The sequence below is a fragment of the Myotis daubentonii genome, chromosome 11 (genome assembly GCF_963259705.1).
Source record: "Myotis daubentonii chromosome 11, mMyoDau2.1, whole genome shotgun sequence".
Lineage (NCBI taxonomy): Eukaryota > Metazoa > Chordata > Mammalia > Chiroptera > Vespertilionidae > Myotis > Myotis daubentonii.
The window spans coordinates 79,521,800-79,541,322 of NC_081850.1; the positions used below are offsets into that span (position 1 = coordinate 79,521,800).

The following is a 19,523-nucleotide window of genomic DNA, read 5'->3' on the forward strand; positions in this document are numbered from 1 at the left end:
CCGCCCGCGTGCGCTCTGTCCGCCCGGCTTTCAGACGCCGACGGCCCGGCACTGACGAATGGGAAGGACGAGGGTTCCACGGGCTGTTAAAAAACGCCCGTGCCCGACGCGTTTGAGTCTCTCTGCCAAACTGATTTATTTTACAAGTTGACAGGGGGCCCATCCATCACTCCGGAGCCGCCGGCCAAACTCCAAGGCGCCCCCCCAAACGCCTGTAAAATGCTAACCAGCCCCTTCCCAGGCAGCTGTCTCAGGGCTGTTCCTGAATGGGGAGGCCTGCACCCCGGCTGAATGAACCCGGGCTGACCGCAAGGGGGAGCCCGCGGGCCTGGCAAAGATCCCTCACCTCGCCTGCCCACACCCTGTCTGCCTGGCAGCGCTGACAGCAACCATCATTAACTAAGACGCCCACCCCCCCTACCCCCGACTAACGGTGGTGGGACTTACAGTTTTTCAACGTTACATTCGCGCAAAAGCAATACGCGCTCGGTAGAAACTGCTTTGAAATTTGATCTTTCCTTGTGACCCTGGGGAGGCAGTGATCACAGGTGAACAGCCCGGTGAGTGCCTTTCCACGTGAGGTATTTCCACTGGCGGTGGCGTTACACAGCCCCATCCACCGTGCGTCGGGAGCATCTGCCGCTCTCTGCTTTACGCCCGTCCGCTCCACCGGACCCCAGGTCCTGGAGGACAGGGCCACCGCCATGTCACCGGGTTCTCAGACACAGTGGGCACGCAGTAAATGTTTGTTGGGAGAAATATGGCCCAGGGCCCCTTAAGGCTTTGAGGCAGTTGTTGAAAGTGAAGAGACCGTCCCTCTGAGACCCAGCGAGGAGATGGGGAAGCCAGGAGTCCTGCGTCATTGCACAGGCTCTGCTGTGTTCCCCTATAGCTGCCGCTATGAATCAGCCTGTGGGCCTGGTGAGGCCGCCTCAGAGAATGAATGAATGTGTCCTTTGACCAAATTAATAGAGGTAGCGAGTCCAGAACAAGGGAGGTGACCTTCCCACTCAATTCTGCTGCTTAGGTCACACTTGTGACATCAAGTAAAAAAAAAAAAGCAAAAAAAAAGGCGGGACATCGTCCATTTGGGGAAGGCCCATAAACAGGAGAGGGGGTACACCAGGATGGTGGACAGGATGGGGGAGGGATCCCACAAGCCAGGCCCTGGGAGAGGGAGCCACGGCTCCTCCCAGCCCGTCCACCATGGAGCGGCCCAGCAGCGGGATGGCATCCACAATGACAGCCACAGGGATCCACAGCCGGCGCCAGTGAGCACGTGGTGGGGGCCTCGCTCTCCGCAGAGTAACCCAGCCCCTCATCTAACCATGGGGAAACCGAGGCACGGGGAAGCGTGGGGCTCAGGTCCAGGCAGTTCACGCCAGGACCTTCGCACTCAGTGCCCAGAACAGACTCTTACAGGAGGTGGGGGTGTTGGCTGGCCCCCCTGGACCCACACATGCTGCTGGGCCGGGGCCTGGGACACCCCCTGGGTCCAATGGGGGCCCGTCCTCCTCAGAGCCAGCTGCGTCCCTGGGCGGGACCTGGAGGGGGTTGTGAGGAGAAGCCCAGCAGGGCCATGCCCTGGGGCAGGTGTGGGCAGGCCCTTCCTCCCTCCTGCCTGGAGCCCAGCCTCTCGGGGGGCCTCCCGTCTCCCCAGCCTCCTGCTGGCTGCTGCCTCCCACGCAGCTCTGTGGCCGAGCCAGGGAGGAGACATTTTTCATGCGCGGCTTCGCCCTGTCCGCTCGCCCGCGCCCAGACAGAGATTCATTCCCGCCCGAGGCCGTGGCGCTCGGAGCCGGGAGGGCTCAGGGAGGCGCTGATGGGCCCGTAATGGATAGGGCCGCCGCTCCCCCGGGCCTGTCCCGCCCGAACCCCCTCATCCATCAGGAGCTGCGGGGCCGGGGTCAGCGCTAATGAGGCCCAGCCGCTCCCCCGCGGGGCCTCCCGGCGCAGCGCACAGGCTCCACGCCGGCTTTCGAATTTTCCAGCGCCCGGCCTCGACTGTCCGTCCGCCCGCCCGCCCGCCTACAGTGGTGGGCAAAGCATGGGGCGTGGGCTCGGAGCGGGCACTGCTGGGAGCCAGCCGGGCCCCCGGCACCTCGAGGCGGACACATCACCCGGGCCCTGCTGCCGCACCCCCTGACCGGACGGCAGGTGCGTTCACGGGATGAGCGTGTCCCGCTGAGGACCAGTTCAGACGGCGGCTCCCTTCACGCCGGCGCCCCGCGTTCGTTTTCATTCATCACATTTCCAGCTTCTGTTTCTTCCGCTCCCGTGCAGCAAGTCACGGTGCTCCATTCACATCTTCTCACGGGACCTTCAGAACAGCCCTCTCGGCGGCAACTCCCTTATCCCCATTTTACAGGCGGGGAAACTGAGGCCCAGCGGCGTTGTGCACAGCCACACGGCCGCATTTCTTACCTCCATCTGCGCCGCCTGTTCATTTGGCGCCCGCCTGTGCTGGGCGTTGTGCCGCGCGTTTGGCATACAGAGAGGAAACAAGACACAAAATACAACAGGCAGCTAACGGGTGAAACGGCCGCGCAGTCCCCGCGGCTTCTGGGCGGGCAGGGGGCGGGAGGGGGGACACAGAGAGGCCGGGGGTCACATCTGGTTTTGCTCACGGCTGCATCCCCGGTCCTGGATACAGTCGGTGCTCAATCCGTGCCTGTGGACTGACTGCACGAGAAAGAACAGGCAGCTTCATGGGCCGCATCCGGTGTGAACACGGCCAATGCGCGAATGCCGGACACTTGCGGTGACCAGCTCCTTCCCGTGGCCCTGGCTTGGAGACACGGAAATTCATTCTCTCATTGTCCAAAACCAAGGTGTCACGGGGCCGCACCCCGTCCGCAGGCTCTAGCGGGGAGCCCTCCCGCCTGGCCAGTTTCCGGCAGCTCCTCACCCTGCTGGGCTTGTGGCCCCATCACCCCCACCGCTGCCCTGTGGCCACGGGGCCTCTCCTCTGTGCCTGTGTCTCCCCCCTCCTCCCTCTTGGCAGGACCGGTCTCGCTGGCTGAGGGCTCCCCCAGGTAATCCAGGTGGCCTGTCTCCAGGTCCTTAAGTCAGTCTGCAGTGCCTCCTTTTCCGAGGCAGGTCACATTCACGGGTCGGGGGTCAGGAAGAGGACATATATTTGGGGGGGCCACCCACCGCTCACCCCACCGCAGTCATCAAAGCATCTTAACGCACAGTCAGAACGTCCTGCATTTGGGAGTCATTGGCTTTGAGAAAACCACCTTCAGACTCGTTATTTAACGATGGCGGCCCGAGGGTCTCGTTACACGTTACACGCTGCCCCTCAGGTCCTGGCGGAGGAGGGAGGGTGTGTGACCAGCCGCGTGGCGGCAGCCAGGGCGGGACAGGCGGGGCGGGGCGCCTTCCCGAGGAGCAGACGCTGCCGCCGCCTTTCTCCTGTTTCACCAGGAAACTCGGGCGACGACAGGTCCCTGGACCCTCCGCTGGGGTTTAGCACGTTGCCCTCAGCCGCGGGTGCTTCCCAGCCTTTTAGTAAAATTATTAAAGAAACAACAGATAAGAAAGAGCCCCAGCTCGAAGCCCCCCTCACCCTCCCCGCCCACGCCTGCCCTCTGCTCCGGGCTCCTGAGTCGGAAGGCACAGGCTTCCCGCGGGTCCCGCGTGCTCTCCCGTTCGACGTCCCGAAACGATGTGTGTTGTTCAGTGTGGTTTCCGACCATGTAACCCCGCTGCATGGCGACTTGCTTTTTCACTCCCAGCAATGGCAAATGTCACCGTGGCCAGCCGTCCCATCTCCCGCCCGGTGCCCGCATCTCCGCTGCTGAGACCCGTGCTGCCCTGTGCCCCGTGGCCTCCCTCCTGTGCGGGATCCCTCGGCCCCACCCCAGGGTGGCTGGGCTGCAGCGGCCTCCTCAGCTGATGCTGGACGCTGGGGTTCTCATCCGGGCCCAGCGCCTCCCTCCCGGGCAGGGACGCCCCACCGGCGACTCACCTTCCCCAGGTGCCGGGATCCCGAGTGGCCCCCATGTCCATTGGGTCCGGCAAGCCTTCCCTGTCCAGAGGGGCTCAGGCCACAGCCAGCCGTGCCGGGTGGGGGGGGGAAGGTGGGGTGCGTGGGGAGAGCCCCCGGTTTCGGGCGCGAGCACCCCAGGTCAGGCGGAGCCCTCTCTAAGCCTCCCAGCTCTGCCGCCATCCTGCCCTCCGCTGGACGCGTGCAGGGAACTGCTAATTGAATTCACCCTCGTGAAAAACGTTAACAAATTGCAAATGACCTCTTAGAGGAATTTAGAAGTCAGGAGTGTGCGCTCCTCAGCCTCCCGCCTCTGTCATTAGCTTGTATGTTGGCCCCACAAACAATTAAAAGCGACCCACCAGCCCAGAGGTCCCCGTCTCTAATTAGCGCTGAGTCCTGCCAGGGAGGGAGCCGCTCCGCCACCACCCCTTCCTCCTGCGAGTTGGAAAAGACAGGCCCTCCGGCCAAGGGGGGACAATTAAGGGAAAGGTGGGGGCGAGGGGGGTGCAGCTGCCCCTCGGGAGGAGGTGCAGCTCGGGGCTGGAACCCTCCAGGGTCCAGGGACCACATGGGTCAGACCGGTCAATGCAGATGCCTGGGCCCGTGAGTCAGAATGTCCGCGGGTGGCGCCCCGGCACCTCTATGGCCCCTAAGCTCTCTGCGTGATTCTCGTTCACCCTCAAGACTGTGTCTCTGGCCTCAGCGTGCGCGGGGAGGGGAGGGCATCAAAATGCAGTTTCTGATCCAGGCCGAGCCCCGGTGTCTCCCGGCTCCAGGCAGGGGGCCGCAGCCCGACTTCCCCAGCCCTGGGCACTCTGGTTTCCATGAGTCCCTTCCTCCATTGAAAAAAAATTAGCTCAGCTGGCGGGGCTCAGTGGTTGAGCATCAACCTATGAACCAGGGGGTCACGGTTTGATTCCCGGGCAGGGCAGATGCCTGGGTTGCCGGCTCGGTCCCCATAGGGGGTGTGCAGGAGACAGCCAATCAGTGATTCTCGCTCATCATTGATGTTTCTCCCCCTCCCTTCCTCTCTGAAATCAATAAAAATATAGTTTTTAAAAAGAAATAAACACACACACACATGTACAAGTCAGTTGGGGAACATCTGAATCAGAGGGGAGACTCTCAGTGTCACTATCCTGGATGTGATTTCACCCTTGAATTTCACAAGATGCTACCATGGGGGGAACAGATGTCACCACGGGAAGGGGTCCTGGGACCTCTGTTTTCTTTCTTATAACTGCACTAGAGGCCCGGTGCACAAAATTCATGCACTGGGTGTGGGCGGAGGGCTCCCTCAGTCGGGCCTGCGCCCTCTCACAGTCTGAGAGCCCTCTGGGGATATCCGACTGATGGCTTAGGCTCGCTCCTAAGCCATCAGTCAGACATCATTAGTGCTGTTGCGGAGGTGGGAGAGGCTCCCGCCACCGCCACTGTACTCGCCAGCTGTGAGCCTGACTCAGGGTTTCTGGCTGAGCAGCGCTCCCCCTGTGGGAGCACACTGACCACCAGGGGGCAGCGCCTGCATTGAGCGTCTGCCCCCTGGTGGTCACTACACATCATAGCAACCGGTCATTCTGCTGTTCGGTCAATTTGCATATTAGCCTTTTATTATATAGGATGTGAAATCTGCAATGATCTCAATTACAATGTCAATGTAAAGAAAGCAAAAAAAAAATGATTTAACAGTGGCTTTGGTACCGTGCGGGCAACAGTAGTCAGAATTGCTCAGAAGAAAAAAACCGCTGCGTAACGTAGGGCACAAGCGCAGTGCTCAGCACACGGTCACGGAGGCCACCTGGCACGCCAACGGACAAGCCCATGAGGAGGCCTCGGTCGTGGGCGGAGGGGAGGCGGCCCCAGCCTGAGGGGCACCTCTGGGTGCTGTCCGAGCACACAAGGGCACCCTCCCCAGGCCCCCTCGGTGAAGGAACCCACCCAGAGGGGCTGGGTCTTAGATGGGGCCCGTGTTGGGTATCCGTCGTGATTTAGAACCCCGGGGGAAGCCCAGCCCCCCAGCCTCCTCCCAAAGCAGACCCTCCACGGTCCACGGCGTGCTGTGAATGTCACACCAGCCGAGGAGACACGGCCCGTCCTGGTGGCCACTGTCCACTCCGCCGGCCCGGAGGCCGTGTGGGCGCCCGCGCCTCTCCCGCCCCCCGGGGCTGCCAGCACCTTAGAGATGGATTTTAATTTCATTTTAACAAAATAGCTGTCTCCGCTGGAAGGAGCATCAAGCGTCAAGGAAGGGCCCGTCTGGAGCGGAGTGGCGTTGAACAGACCTCCGCGCTGTCATTGATTTTCCGGGAAGAAAAAAATCGCCTCCGGCTACTAAACCGAATTAGTAGTCACTGATGACCAATTATTTCAGCCGCCGTGAGCGGGAAGCCGCACTGAAATCCGGTTTGTCAGACCCAAGGCTGCCTCCTCCAACACCTTTCAACGCATGTGTACCTGAGTCCCTCAGAAGGTGCCCGCAGCTCCCCTGCTCCGCCAACTTCTCCGGCTCCACGAAGTTTTAATGAGCGGCTCAGATGAAGACGGGCTGCCATGAAAGGGGCCCCTCTAATCCACAGAGCGCGCTGCGGCAGCGTGGAGCCGCGCGGGCAAATCAGAGCTGTCAGCCCTCACCCCCGCGCGCACCAAGTGTCAGCCTAATGTTTGCAAATGATCATCTCCGGCCCCCTCGCTCCCCGGCGCCTGCGTCGGAGATCAGCCCCCGGTCTGGGGTATCCATCGCCAGGCAGCGAGATGGACTTGATGGAACTAATTTGAGGTTTCCTGCAGGCCTACCCCGAGCCGGCAGGCTTCACCTCGCGTCGTCCCCGGCTTTGACACCGTTTTGCGGTTAGTGGGAATGTCAGGCTGGTGAGGAACTTTCCCCAGCCGTTCCTGCCAGGTTATCAGCAAATAATTTGTCCGGGCCCTGGGCGGCAGCCTCGCCGTCCCCCAGGCGGAGAGTCTGGGACCCCCAGGACGGGACCCCCAGGGCGTCGGACCATCGGCTGCTCTGGGTCAAGGGCACACTGTCGGGGGAGTCCGGGGAAGTCAAATGTAGAAAATGACAACTTGACTCCACCGGCCGGGCCCAGAGCAGGGCCAGCGGCCGGGCCACCGGGACAAGCCACGGGGACCACTCAGACCCGCTTTGGGGTCCTGGCCCACAGGGGAGCCCAGTTTGGAGCCTGGGTCCGCCCCCTTGGCTGCTCCCAGGCCACAAGCAAACCTCAGGCAAGTGGCTTCATTTCTCCGAGCCTCAGTTTCCCCATCTGAAAGCAGGAATGCTCGTCCTCGCTCTCAGAGTCATAAGGAGTCACCGAGACTGTAGCTGAAGTGTTCACCGTGGGCTCGGTACAGTAAGCGCTCACTAGACTGGGGGCATGTGTGAATCTCAGTTGTTCGCCGACGCCCAGCAGGCCAGTCGCGAGGTGTGGTGCTGGCCCGGCCGGGCTCCCTGGCTCTGCTCATGCTGATCCCTCTGTCCAGAGACCCCTCCTGGCCATCTTCTGCTCAAACCCGAAGACCCATCGAAAGGTGGAGGGGGGCTTTCCTCGTCCCACGCCACTGCTCAATGAGCCGTTCTCTCCTCTGAGCGCCAAAGGCCGTCCGTCCCTACACGGCGCTCAGCCTTCAGTACTGTGAGGGCCAGGGCTGCAGGGCAACCAGCCCACAGGCTCCCAATGAAAATGCAGCACGTCACTCACTGGCTGTGTGGTCTTGGCCAAGACACTGAACTTCTCTGGGCCTCTGATTTCTCATCTGTGAAATGGGCATAGTCACATCTGTCTCTAGAGTTGTTGTCCTAAGGACAGAGGATGCAGCAGGAAGCCTGAGCTCTGACGATTATCGTTACGGCTGCTGCAGGCCCTGTGACCCCAGAGTGCAGGGAGCAAGCCCCTGGGAAGGTCTGGGGCCCCCTGGGCTTGGCCTCTGGCTGCAGCCGGCCTGCTGGCCTGTCCCCTTCGGTCTTTGCAGAAGTCGGTTGCACGCTCTCTCGGCTGCAGACACTGGTCCGAGGGGTGGGAGCCAGGCCTTGCGCCTGGGGTGTGCTGTGTGACCCTGGGCCAGCCATCTGCCCTCTCCGGGCTCCGGCTCCCCGCACCGTTCCCACCTCATTTAGTGAGGATGAATCATTCAGAGCTTCTGTGGAACCCCTCCAGCTCCCCCCAACAAAGCTATAACCGAGACCACGGGGCCTCCCGCCTGTGGCAAAAATCATTCGTTTGGGGGGTCGGGGAGGATGCCGTTCTGCATTATAAAGAACTGCCCTTCCCTTTTAAAAACTGAACATGTTGTACGGTAGCAGCCGGAAACAGCCGTGGAAGAAAACAAGAGACCTGGCCCCTAAAGATGCATCCGGAGGAGCCGAGCACTCGGGGAAGACGCTGAACTCCCCCAGGCCCAGAGGCCGGCCACCCTCCACCGCGGCTGCTGTGGAGAAAAGGGGGCGCCTGGTCTGATGTTCGCGGGGCTGGGCCTGGGGGGGCGGGCGGGGCCTGGGGGGGGCGGGGCCTGGGGTGGGCTCTCATCCTGACACTGAGTCTGGGGACCCAGATCCATCTCCCCATCCCTGGCTATGTGGCCCCAGCCAATCTCACGACTTTCAGACTTGATTTCTTTCTTCCTTTTTCCCTCTCTCTCCCTCCCCCCCCCCCCTCTTTCAGCTTAGGCTTAGTCTAAGAGATGGGAGGCCATTGAGGGTGCTTTAAGAAGGGGTGCTATGGCCTGGCTGGCATAGCTTCCCCGTCAGGGCACATGCCCAGGTTGCGGGCTTGATCCCCAGTGTGGGGCATGCAGGAGGCAGCCAACCAATGATTCTCATCATTGATGTTTCTCTCTGTCTCTCTCCCTTCCTCTCTGAAATCAATAAAAAATATATATTAAATATATATATATTTTTTTTTAAAAAAAGGGGGGGGTGATGTGATCTGATCTACACCCCGAGTTCTCCCCAGGTCAGGAAGGCCCCCACCTTAGTATCCAAGTTACAGAGCCAGGTCAGACCTGCCTGATGTCCCTGTGCCCCCCCAGGTTTGTCAGGAACGCCTCCTGCCTCTGCCCAGGTAAGAAGGACCTTGGCCGGGGCGGGCACAGCGTCAGCAGGCTGCAGGATGGGGAGGGGAGGGGGCAGGCCTGCTGTGATGCCGGCCATGGGGCCTGGGAAGACAGCGCCTCAGCGAAGGCCTCTGGGGCAGATGTTGCCAGATCACCGTCCACTGTCCCTGGAAAGCATGGCTGTAAATTAGGTGGCTGAGAAGCGTGGGGCGGGTAGTGATTAAGCAATAAAGTCCCCGCAGGGGCAAAGGGGCAGGACAGCAAAGCCCTGGGCGTGGCCGTGCGCCGGCTGCCCGGGAAGAGGCCTCTGAGCACCGCCTGTTTCTAAGCCGCTGCCCCTCCCTGCAAACAGGGACCCCTAAGGGTCCGCGTGGGGAGCGTCCGGATTTGTACACTGACCTCGGGGCAGAGCCAGGCTGAGGGCTGGGGTCTGGGGTCCTAGTGGCACGACCTTGGGGTGGTTTGTCGTGTCTGTGAAGGAAGGTCATGGGTAATACGGGCGCACCCACCTCTGAGCCTGTGGATCCTCCCCCCAGACAATGCCTGTGCACCCACCCAGAAGTGCCGTCTACCCTTCACGGGACTCAGGGGGCTTGGGGTGACGGCTGGATCAGGCACCCCCAGATCCACTGACGGGGACGAGGCTCTGACACTGCCCCGGGGTCCTGCGTCCCCAGAGAGCAGAGAGCGCGCCGCACGCTGCCTGGGCTCCTCCTGCTGTGGGGCGGTGTCCAGGCTGAGGCCCTGCGCTGAGCAGCACGAGCTGCAAGCCGTTTCTACCAGTGTTTCCCAAAGTCTGCCCGAGGAACCCCTGGGGGTCCGTGTCCTGGGCCTGGTGTAACAAACCGCCACAAACTTGGTGTCTTAACACAACAGAAGCGCTGGAGGCCAGGGGTGGGCCGGGCCGCCTCCCCTGGAGGCCACGGAGGGTCTCTCCCTGCCTCCCCCTTCCCGCTCCTGGGGGCCTGGGCTCCTGAGAGGGGCTCCCACCTCTGCTGCCTTCTCACAGCACCCTCTCCCAACCCTGCGTCTCGCTTCTCTGCATCTCTCACAGGGACACTGCCACTGGGCCTGGGCCCACCCTGAACAGCACGCACACGATGCTTTCCCCCGTCTTGCGATCGCTCACCTGCCCCCAACTGCAAAAGCCCTTTTCCCAGACCGTCCTGGCCACCAGGCTCCGGGGTCCGGACGGACATGGCCTGGGGGAGGCACCAGTCTCCCGCTCCGCCCCCTCAGAACCCCAGCCTGTACTGGTGACTAAGCTGTTCGGGGTCCGAGGGAAAGCCAGGAAGGAGTGAATGGGGAGGACGAAGAGCTTTCTCCACTGCTTTGTTTTTTCTTTTTCTCTTTTTCACTTTTTATGAAAAATTTCAAATGTGCACGAAAGGAGAGCCAATAGGGCCAAACGCTCCTGGGGTGAACCCTCACCTCAGCCGCACTGTCATCAGTGTTTGTGGGCGACCATGCGGGACGCCCGCTCCTGGGGAGAGGGGTTTCCCCGGAGCCCAGATGGCCAGTGGGTGGCTCCCAGCGGGCGGGTGGCCGGGGGAGGGTGCCTCACACGCCGGCCTCGCCCGCAGGCCTTCCACGCCCCTGTTCGACCTGCTGCAGCACCGGTACCAGAAGCTGTGGGTGCAGGAGCAGAAGGCCACCCAGAAAGCCATCAAACTGGAGAAGAAGCAGAAGGTAAAGGCGGCCTCGCTCCCCAGTGGCTTAGGGTCGGGCGGCAGAGGCGGGAAGGGCTGGCCCCGCAAAGCTCAGCTCCGAGACTGAGCCCCGTGCACGCCTGTGCCTGGGGGTGGCTGGGAACCACGCTGCGTGTGGCCTGGCCCACAGGGCATTGTGGGAAGTTAGAGCTCCAGGGGGTCTTGTCAGGCTGAAGCCCCACCTAAGCCCCAAGAGTGGAGATTCTGCGGGGCCCGGCCCCTGGCCTGTGTGCCTGAGGCAGGATTAGAACCCGGCTCTCTCCCTCTCTCTCTCCCTCTCTCTCTCTCTCTCTCTCTCTCCCTCTCTCTCTCTCTCTCTCTCACACACACACATACATACACACCTGCCTGCAACTTTCCACCAAACCTCCGCACGGCCTCACACATCCAGAAATGAGATTTTTTTAAACATAAATTTTTATTGGTTTCAGAGAGGATGGAAGAGGGATAGAAACATCAATGATGAGAGAGAATCATGGATCAGCTGCCTCCCACCAGGGATCCAGCCAGGACCCAGGCATGTGCCCTGACCAGGAACCGAACCGTGACCTCCTGGCTCATAGATGGACGCTCAACCACTGAGCCACGCTGGCCGGGCCGGAAATTAGATTTAAATTCATTTCTGCACAGGCTGACTTGGCCTCACAGAAAACTGCGCCGTGTTATCTTCAAAGAAAAGGCTGAGAAGGCAGAGGGCCAAGACTGCCCGCCTGGGGGCGGGGCACAGAGAACACAAGTACAGTGGGGCCTTGACTTATGAGTGTCCCGACTAACGAGTTTTTTGAGATACCAGCTGTCTCTTGGCCGATTTTTTGCATTGAGTTGACAGAGTAATTTGAGTTAATGAGCTCGGTCTCGGAACAAATTAAACTTGTAACTCAAGGCCCCACTGTATTGCACTCGAGGAGAGCGTCCTGTTCCCAATGAATGACTCGGGCCCTGAAAACACTTCCGGGGCCTCAGCTACGTCAGCTCATCGGCGCCTCTCAGAAGCCCGGGCGGGGCTGTGACCTGCTTCCCAGGGTGGACACGGAGCTCCGAGCGGCGGTGCCCACGCAGGGCCGGGGAGCGGGGACGGACCTGGTCCAGCGTCGGCCAATTCCTGCGGCACGAGGCCGGAGACCCGCGCCGTCACTTAAAGCCAGACCCCTCCCTGCTCACGGGGCTGTATCGGTCTCATCAGAAGCAGGACTTTGGTGTCCCTGGCTGTTCCAATGCTCAGGACCCATGGCGTCCCCCACCCCCACCCCCCCGCCACGCGGCCTGCGGGGAATGGGCCTGCGCACCCCGCGGGGTTGGCACCTCACCAGGTCATCTCAGTCTGATGCATTTTCAGATGAGAAAGCTGAGGCTCCGAGGGACTGAGTGAGTGGCCAAAGCGTCCGGAGAGCCGGGCTGCTCTGGATGGCGATCACGGGAACGCTCAGGGACAGGGGCCAGTGCCCGTGACGTCCTGGGGCCACGGGGGGCCATGGAGGAGTCTTCCCGGATCCTGGGGCCCTCGGGCCAGGCCAGGAGAGGCACCCAGCGAGGCTCAGGGGCCCCAGGTCCCCCCAGGCGCACGGTGGAGGGAACCAAGGCCGCCCAGCCCCCTGCCGCCCCCGGCAGTCAGAGTCCCAGGCGCCGGCGCCTTCCAGAGCAGAGCGGGTGCAGCCTTTTACAAGCAGCCGGTGTGAGAGGTGCGTCTTTAATTAGCAGCTGGTTACCGCAGCTCAGAGCATGGCAAGTCCACGGGACCCCGAGCCTCCCCGGACCCACCTTCTGCTCTAGAGACGATCCGTGGGCAGTGCCCTCCTTTTCTCAGCAGAGCACCCCGTAAAGTAGCTAATGCGAGTGGCTCCACCCCCAGCACTGGTTGGGCCCCGTGGAGAAGGGCTGGGTGCCGGGGGAAAGGTACCCTCTGGGCTGCAACGCCTCCGTCCTTGCCACCCGCCTGGCAGCTCGGCTTCTCTGAGCGGCCAGGTGAGCGGCCAGGTGAGCGGCCAGGTGAGTGACCAGGGGAGCCGCCAGGTGAGCGGCCAGGTGAGCGGCCAGGGGAGCCGCCACGGGAGCCGCCAGGTGAGTGACCAGGGGAGCCGCCAGGGGAGCGGCCAGGGGAGCCGCCACGGGAGCCGCCAGGTGAGTGACCAGGGGAGCCGCCAGGTGAGCGGCCAGGGGAGCCGCCACGGGAGCCGCCAGGTGAGTGACCAGGGGAGCCGCCAGGGGAGCGGCCAGGTGAGCGGCCAGGTGAGTGACCAGGGGAGCCGCCAGGTGAGCGGCCAGGTGAGTGACCAGGGGAGCGGCCAGGGGAGTGGCCAGGTGAGTGGCCAGGGGAGCCGCCAGGGGAGCAGCCAGGTGAGTGACCAGGGGAGCCGCCACAGGAGCCGCCACGGCTCGTGAGCGGCCAGGTGAGCGTCTGCCTCTGCGTCTCCCGGCCGCAGGTGAGCCTCGGGAAGCTTTACGAGACCCGGAGCAGCCAGCTGCGGAAGCACAAGCCGCCCGTGCAGCTGGACGCCCTCTGGCACGCGCCTCACTTCCAGAAGGTCAGGCTCGCTCCCTCCCCGCACCGGGCGGCGCCCATCAACTCCCGGGCGGGTCCCCGTCCTCTAGACAGCAAGCTCTGGGCTCCCAGCCACCCAATAACACCAACGGCAGCGCTGCCGGCCCTGAGCGCGCCCTCATGCCGGCCTGGCTCAGGGCACGACCTTATGCTGGCGAGGGCAGCCTCGGGCTGAACCCGGCCGTCTGACGGCTGAAGCCTGGGGTCTGTCCCCGGGGCGGGCACTGTGGGTCAACCCCCCCCCCACGGAGGGGGCCATTCAAACACCACCCCCTGCCCTAGAGACTTGGGGGCGCAGACAGCTCCCCAGGGGGCATCCCTGGGAGGCAGAGCAGATGCCTCCAGCAGCCACCAGCTCCAGCCTCAGAGCTGAGTGGGGTCCCTGCGGCCGCATGGCCCTGCCTCAGTGGCCAGACCGGCGTTCCCATAAGGAGGGGGCGCTGTGCCGAGGAGGGAAACAGGGCGACCTGGGGACCCAGCGTCGGGATGGGGGCAGACAGCGGCACGAAGCGGCATTCCCGGCCAGCCAGGCCCGGCGCCGTGTCGGGTTAAACTGCAAGTTAGGCAATGAAGGGGCCGGCGCCTCCCTGAGCCTAATGCAACCGAACAAGCTGCCGCCCCCTTGACGCGGCCTCTCGTGTCCGCCCGCTGGCCTCTGTCAGCGCGTGTCACCGACCATTTGCCCCGCCGCCTGTCGGCCGCCCGCCCCCGCGCACGGGAACATGACCGGCCGTCAGAGGCCTGGAGCCGCCGAATCGCTGCTGTGCGGCGGGTCCTCCTTGGCACCAGATGCCCCGTGTGGCTCTCGGCCTCACAGCAGCGACTCCCACCCTCAGCCCTTCGTCTCTGATGTAGGCGATGGACCAGGAGGGCTCAGAGGCCTCCCCCTGGCGGTGCAGGGAAAGCTTCCCCCCCCCACCCCGCACCGGGGTCACAGCCACTGTCCTGGGGCAGGGCTCCTGCCTCGCTCTCCGCCTCCCTGCGGCGCGAACGCCGGTGCAGAAACAAACCAACAGCGTCTATGTTCAAAGACGGAGGCTCGCCTGAGCCCTGCGGTCTCTCCCAGGCGTCTCTGCCGTTGGAAAGCGCTGCTGTGCGCACAGGAGCCGACGGCACCGCTCGCCTGTCGCCCCACATTGTGCTGTCACCCGTGTGTGTGTCATACGAGTGTCCTGACCCCTGGGCAGAGCGCCAGGCTGGGCCCGGGACTGCAGGGCCCAGGCCGCCCCCATCACGCTGCAGACACCGCAGACACCCAGAGGGAGAGAGTAGGGATGCCAGCCCCGGGCGGGAGGGTGCGCCTCATCTTGTCCGACTGCCCATGCGACTCTGGGAGCCACCTGGTACACCCAGCACAGGCCCTGACCCAGATGCGGCTGCCACCGATGGGACACCCCACCCCACCCCGCCCCCCGGAGGGAAGTAACACCCGCGAGAGGGCCTCTGAGCTCGCACCGCCCCGAGTGCTGGACGTGCGTGACCTGCAGACCTGAGGTCCCCGCCCTACTGCCGAGGAGACTGAGGCTCAGAGAGGCCGAGGGCCTGGTCCTGTGCGGAGGGGACCCGGGTTCAGTCCGGGGCTGCCTAAGCCTCTTCTCTCCGCCACTGGGCTGTGCTGCCCCCTGGGGACCCCTTCCCTTCCCTCCCCCCCTCGGGCCCACCCCCGCCGACCCCCTTCCCGGCACTGGTCCACACTGCAGCCAGCGCCCTACCTGCACCGTTACTGTCCACGTCCAGCTCCCCCAGCAAGTGCGAGCCCAGCACGGCCTGGCACCGAGCGGGCGGTCAGTGACTGTCCGTGGAAGGAAGGAGTGGAGGGGATGAAGGAAGAGTGACAGTACGGCCCAGAGTGACAGAAAAATGCAGAAGCCTTTCACCGACCTGATGACACCCACCTTTTCCCAAAGCACACGTGCCAGTGCCAGTGCCAGCGCCCCGGGGCACCGCCCAGGCCTGGACTCAGGAGGCCGGGCGGAGTCGGGCTGCCCCGTCCACAGTGGCCTCGAGCGAGCGCCAGGCCCCAGGAGGCCCTTTTCCGGCCGTGCCCTGTCCTGTCGCTGCTGATGCCCGCCCCGCCCCGGCCCCACTAGGAAAGGAGAAAGCCCTTCCAGAAAAGCGGAGCCCGTCAGGGTGATGGATGGCCCGCACGGACCCTCCCCGCTCGCGAACAGATGTCGCTGCTGAACTCTGTCAGAAATAATTAAACGCCTTTCACAGGGAGACGCTGCGGCAGGCTCGGCCTTCCCCGGGCTGGTCTTGGCCTCGCAGGCTGGCTCCTACCCGCCCGCCCCGGGCCGCCCGCCCCGCCGAGGCGCGCAGGGCCCCTCGCCAGAGGGACAAGGAAAGGAGGCACGTGCCTCGGGGTGGTGAGCCCTCGGGCCGCAGGATCCGGCACACAGGCTCCCCATGGGCTCTGCCACCAGCAGTTCCACGAGTGGCCAGTGCCCCGAGGGAGGGTCAGCCAACAGCTGGCAAGTGGCCTAAATGCTAAGAGGTCTGGGCTGGCCGCCGAGCCTCTCTGGGCCTCAGTTTCCTCATCCGACAGCGAGGGGCAGGGCCAGCTCCCGATCTCTGCCCACCGAGGGCTCCAGGCCCCCAAGTCCACCGGCCAAGGAGCAAGAGGACGGGCAGGGGGCTCTCGGAGGCGGCGGCCTGGAGCCAGAGTGCACGTCGGGGAACAGCTCCGATTCCCACGTGGGGGACGAAGGGTGAACTCGGCAGCCTCCACCCCGAGTGAAGGAGGGCTGGGCGGGGCGTCACCCTCTGTGCTGGTGGCCCCGCACTCACAGGCCTTCCACCAGATGTGCTGGGTCTTCCAGGCAGGGGGAGCGGCCGTGTCTGTGTGCGTGTGTGCGTGTGCCTCCAGGGCCAGCCAGACCTGGGTCCCATGGCAGCCCCGTCACCCCCAGCCGGTCTCAATCTTCCGGAGCACCTCTGCCCCAGGCCCCGTTCTCCGTGCCAACCAGGCTGCTTTGGGGCCACTGGCCGGGCAGATGGGCAGACAGGCAGACAGGGAACTGACAGGCACACAGCCAGACGGGAGAGTTTGGAGAACTGGTGTGAGTGTTTGCCGCCTTCAGTGGAGGGGAATCACCAACCTTAGTTGTCAGCTCAAGCTTGGGGTGGGGACAATCGCCATAGCGATCACCCCATCACCACGGTCCTAGCTGGGGGGACGGGGGGCACCTGTTCCCGGGCCCCCCCCCCAGGCCACGGCCCTGGCTAGCCTGGCAGCCCTCCTGTGGGTCTGTGGGGAGGCGGGATCATTAATAGCTCCGCCTTCTGCTCTCCAAAGTGACCCAGTGGGAAGCACATGTCCTACCACCGCCTAATATTAAGCCAGGAAAAATAGATGCTTTATCCTCCGTTACCAAAGGCGGCCAGTGACAACGGCCCGAAGACAAAGGGGCGAGCGCTCCAACTATTTGCTCGGCGCCAACCACAAGGATGGAAGGTTGGGTGCCGCCAGTCAAGTGATGGCTCACATGCATGATGTTAAACAGACGCAGAGAGGATCCGTGACGTTGTGGGATAGTGCGCAGTCGGTCTGTGCTTACTGACGCGTTACTAACACAGCACTGACGTGTGTGCGTTTGGGTAGAGGCGGCTGCGCTGGTTACAGGTGTGAGCGCCCGAGGGCAGAGCCGGAGGAGGGGCCCCGGGGCCAGGGGCGGAGGGATGGGGAGGTGGGGGGAGGCTGAGTCCTACGTTCTCCGATGCTCCTTCTGCATTGAGTTTTCACAGTGAGTACGCGTAGCTTTTACAAAACAAGGCAGGCGATCTTCTTAAATGTTTTTAAAGGATGAGGACTCTCCCTCTCTCCCTCCCGCCCGGTGCTTGTCCCAGAGCGCGAGCCTCCTTTCAGCCCAGTTCCCTCAGACAGTCCCTGCGCTCTCGCCGTGCTCTGGCCACACCCGGTTTCTCGTGTTCCCGGCCGTCAGGCGTGAAGGCCCGAGGCCGGCAGTGAAGGGGGCAGACTTGCAGGGTCCAGATCTTTACGGCCAAGTCCAGGTTCTAACTGAAGATCCGCAATCCATTTGGGCCCCAGCCAGTGTGGCTCAGTGGACAGAGCACCAGCCTGTGGACTGAAGGGTCCCGAGTTCGAATCCGTCAGGCGCAGGTACCTTGTGTGCACGTGCAAGAGGCGACCCATCAATGTGCCTCTCACATCAACGTCCTCTCGCGGTCTCTCCCCCTCCCTCCCACTCTGTCTAAAAACCAATGGAACAAGCATCCTCCGGTGAGGATTAACGGGTCTCCACCTCCATCGCCTCCCCCACCACAGGGCCACCCCGACATGACACGGTCATTCCGTCGCTAGCGAGTGGACAAATCCTCTCGACTCACCGGCCGTGGGCTCAGCCCCGCGGCTCAGGGGTAAGGCCCGGCGGGGACGCTAACGGCTTGGGCTACAAGCTCCTGCGTCCGGCGGCTGGATCGGACGCCTCTCTGTGGAAGACTGACCCTGCGGGGCCCCGGGCCCCGGGCTCCCCACAGAACGGGGACGCGGGGAGCAGCGGTCAGCCACGCAGTGACGCCCCGAGACGCGCTGATGAGTGAAGGCTGCCGGGTCTGAGGGAAGGGTTTTCTCCCTTAAGCTTTTACAAACCCGCGCTGGCTGCAAAGTTAACTCTGCCAACCCCAGGGCGGCCCTGCCGCCTCTGCCCCCTGTGCCAGCCGTGTCCACCCGCCGCCTCTGCCCGCCGCCTCTGCCCCCTGTGCCAGCCGTGTCCAGCCCAGCCACTCCCTGCAGACCCAGAGGGGCAGCCGCCAGATGTGCCGCCACTCCGAGTGCCCGCCCAGGGGCATTCTAAGGGTCCTGCCGCGGCGTCGCTCCGGAAGAACTGCTTTAAGGGTCCGAGCTGCTGTGTGGGGCGCGGGGCGCGGGAGGATGTGCCACCCGCGGGACGGGGCGACGGGAAGCGTGAGTCAGAGCCCGGAGGCAGCTGGCATCGCGCCCCAGCACAGAGCCCCCATCAGCGCGCACATCCGTGCGCAGAAGGGATGAAGGCAGGGGCTTAATTGGTTTTACAGCATGCGGCCCCTCGGAGGTAGAGAATTTTTAGGTACCTGCTCACAAGGTGACATTTCTGCTCAAACACTGGCAGGACAAACGGCAACATTCCTGGGGCCCTGGGGAAGCTGGGGGTGGGGGAGTCGGGGAACCAGGTCAGGGGGAGGGCAGGAGAGGCCGGCATCGCAGAGGACAAGGGAGCTGGCACCTCTCACAGGACCGGCCCTGCGTCCTGGGGACCCCCAGCCGCCGTCCCCTGAATCCTTCTAGCACCTGGGAATTTTCAGTTTAATCCAGAAAACTCTTCTCCCCAACCGGGCATGAAAAGATTTCAAATGTTGTGCTGAACGTCACCCGGAAAACAGAGTAAGCCCATTGCTTGGGCATCAGCCACATGTTCCTAATCTCCAGAGACGGCGAGACCCTCCGGTTGAATTTTGGGCGCCGATGGGGCCGCGGGGTCCCCAGTTGATGCCTCCAGCCGTCCCGTCCCCATGGGAATAAACCCTCAGTGCTCTGAAGAGACTCTCCTGGGCTCGAGGAGGAGTGTGGGCCACCTCGGGGAGGACTCGCTCCGTGTCACCCACGAATCCCCCATCTCCACGTGTCAGCCCCTGTCACCAGGCGCCGACGCCGCTGGTGCGACCGACCAGAAGCTGCAGAGCATGTGGCCAGCCGGGTCCCAGCAGATCAACACACTCAGTGACTCACTCAAGGTTCATTGTAACTGAGCTTTGTCAAAAGTGCGGGCGAGATGCACCAGGAGGCGGGTACCCTCGTATCTAAAAGCCATGGGTGTGCCCGGCGGGCGGGGCTCAGTGGCTGAGCATCAACCTATAAACCAGGAGGTCAGGGTTCGATTCCCAATCAGGGTACAGGCCCGGCTTGTGGACTCGATCCCCAGTGTGGGCGTGCAGGAGGCAGCCAAACAATGATTCTCGTCATTGATGCTTCTCTCTCTCCCTCTCCCTTCCTCTCTGAAAGCAATAAAAATATATTTAAAATAAAAGCTGTGGCAGCGAACACATCCGCCCCCCCCTTCCCCCCCCACCCCTGTTCCCCTCGGAGACGCAGGCCACGGGCGCCACAGGGCAGCCGTGGGGAGAAGGCGAGGCGAGGGCCGTGCTTTCCGGCCTCTGCTCTTCCTCTCCTCAGAGGTCTCGGGACTCGCTGCCTCCGAGTGGTGCCAACAACACGAAGAGTGGGGACTCT

At 63.3% G+C, this 19,523-nt stretch overlaps 1 protein-coding gene across 1 annotated transcript in view; it reads left to right on the top strand.

Annotated features, from left to right (window-relative positions):
- The window catches only part of CFAP77 (cilia and flagella associated protein 77), an 88,531-nt gene that overhangs the window by 54,012 nt on the left and 14,996 nt on the right, over window positions 1-19,523 (top strand). Inside the window, exons 4-5 of the mRNA XM_059658817.1 lie at window positions 10,633-10,738; window positions 13,179-13,280. Of these exons, the coding sequence (XP_059514800.1) occupies window positions 10,633-10,738; window positions 13,179-13,280 (208 nt within the window). The remainder of the gene's footprint in view (window positions 1-10,632; window positions 10,739-13,178; window positions 13,281-19,523) is intronic.